Source organism: Atta cephalotes, assembly GCF_000143395.1.
Source record: "Atta cephalotes unplaced genomic scaffold scaffold00298, whole genome shotgun sequence".
Lineage (NCBI taxonomy): Eukaryota > Metazoa > Arthropoda > Insecta > Hymenoptera > Formicidae > Atta > Atta cephalotes.
This window is the reverse complement of record NW_012130362.1, coordinates 3,473-5,747: the sequence shown is the minus strand read 5'-3', so window position 1 is coordinate 5,747 and position 2,275 is coordinate 3,473. Positions and strand designations below refer to the sequence as shown.

The 2,275-nt window shown below is 27.3% G+C and overlaps 1 protein-coding gene across 1 annotated transcript; it reads left to right on the top strand.

The window, feature by feature from the left end:
* Nucleotides 1-121: 121 nt before the first annotated feature.
* LOC105625206 (thioredoxin-related transmembrane protein 1-like) lies at nucleotides 122-983 on the top strand (the record flags this gene model as incomplete). Its single annotated transcript, XM_012206547.1, has 3 exons — nucleotides 122-296; nucleotides 421-522; nucleotides 605-983. Coding segments are annotated over 3 exons (601 nt in total), but the record flags the coding sequence as incomplete, so codon positions are not given.
* Nucleotides 984-2,275: the final 1,292 nt, after the last annotated feature.

The window sequence follows — 2,275 nt, the reverse complement described above, 5'->3', positions numbered from 1 at the left end:
ATATATATATATATATATATATATATATATATAAAAACATAATTATTTTTTAATATTTTGCAAATTAATTTGTATTAAATTTTATAACAATGTATCTTAGAATTAATTTTTTATTTCCTAGTGTAAACAATGGGATATTTAGGCAGTATAAAAGTCCGAGAGATATATCATCATTGATCGAATTTGTATCTGAAAAGACATGGACGAAAGTGGATCCAATATCTAGTTGGAAAAATCCAACTTCATTCCACATGTCATTTTTAAGTCAATTTTTTAAGTTATCCCAAATGTTACGTGTAAGTTACATATACATACACAAGACACACATGCGTGCGCGTACATACACACATACACACACACACACAAATAATATTACGTCTATTGTAAAAATTTCAATGAAACATTACTGTTTTCACTCAGAATATCCACAATCAACTTTTGGAAGATGTTGGACTACCTGTGTGGGGTAGTTACTTGATTTTTGCTGCTGCAACAGTTGTTTTAGGCACAATATTAGGACTGGTAGGAATAATATATTTTATAATTATGTATAAAATTTCTATATCTAACAAACAGATGATGTTAACTGTATTTGTGATTGTAGCTTGTTGTGTGTTTGATTGACTTCTTTTTCCCACAAAAACCGGCACAGCAACAAGGCAAGAAGAAACAGACTGGTGCAACAGACAGTGCTATTCAAGAGAAAAATTCAGACGAAGATGAAATTGCAGAAAACATTGGAGATGATTTAATAGATGAAGAAGAATCTGAAACAGAAGAACCTGAAACGAAGGAATCTGAAGCAAAGGAATCTGAAACAAAAGAATCTGAGATGAATGAAATAGAAACGAGTGAGAAAGATAAAGACAGTAAAGCTGATACCAGTAGTCCTAATATTCGCAAGCGTAAGCCACGCAAGGCTGACTAGAGATATTAATTCGTTTGATGTAAATATTCAGCAAACATAAATTAATTGTGACTAGCCCTTGGTGGTATTCTTCCAAAGTCATTCCTGTGCATTGAAATGCATCAATGCAACATACTATTGTTATTTTACATCTCAAAATATGGATAAGTGATATGGGTTGTCCAAGGGAACGATTCATAGATGTTTGCCGTCTCTTATATGTTAAAAATTTCAATGAATGAAAATTTCAAAATATCATTGCCCATAAAAATTTTCTTATCTACAAATACATTTTGGAAATGCAAATGTATATTTCAGGTATTATTCAGTAAAATTTTAGGATTTTGCAGACGTTCCTGCTGTGTCAAATGTTCTCAGGGCTTAATAGTTTCGTTGAAGCAATGAGAATATATAAATATGTTGGAAGAACTTTTTCAAGATCATGATAGATACGTTTCAGATATTTTAACAAGATTATTATATGGTGTTGAAAATTTATGAAATGGCAAAAAATGTTTGATTATATTTACTTTTTGCATACATTTTCTATAAAATGTTTGAGACTGCAGAGTAAACTTATAAATTTAAATATTTGTATGAACATTTTTTTCTTTAATGAAGAATAAGTTTAAAAAATATTTAATATTATTTTTCGAATATTGATGTTTCATAGTGATGGAAGAAAGAAAAAAATATTGAAGTCATAAGTAATATCATAAATGTAAGTATCTAATTTTTAGGAATTAGGAAAAGAACTATAATAGCATTTATAGTTCTTTTACCTTTAAGGTTACACTTTACAAGACCATTTATAAATCTATTTATTAATTACAGTTGATTTATAAAAATATTACAAATTTCTGCTTACATTTCACAATTTCTGCTTCCTTTTCTTCGATCATATTTAAAAAAAATATTTGAAAGTAGCAAAAAATGAATTGAAAACTACTTAAGAATAATTATTACTTTTATAAGACTTATATATGCACACATATTTTTCAAGTTTAAATATACATAGTATATTCGCAATTAAAGTCATTTAATATATAATCACGCATTTATTTATATAAGAGGAAAATCAGGTCTTTTCATAAAAACTGATAATCTAATTAAAATATTAATATAATAATATATTAATAACTATTGTTATCAGGCATTAGGGATTGTCATTGTTTCTTGATGCCTTTGGGGAGACATTATTAACACTATTTGTATCATTCTATACTTGTTTTGTATTTAAACTAAGAAGATAAAATGTCACAAATAGCGCTAATAATGTCTCCTCAAATGCATTTATTCGATAGCTTTTAGTCATTATTATGACTAAATTTATAGTCTTTATTATGACTATATAATTGATAGGATCCA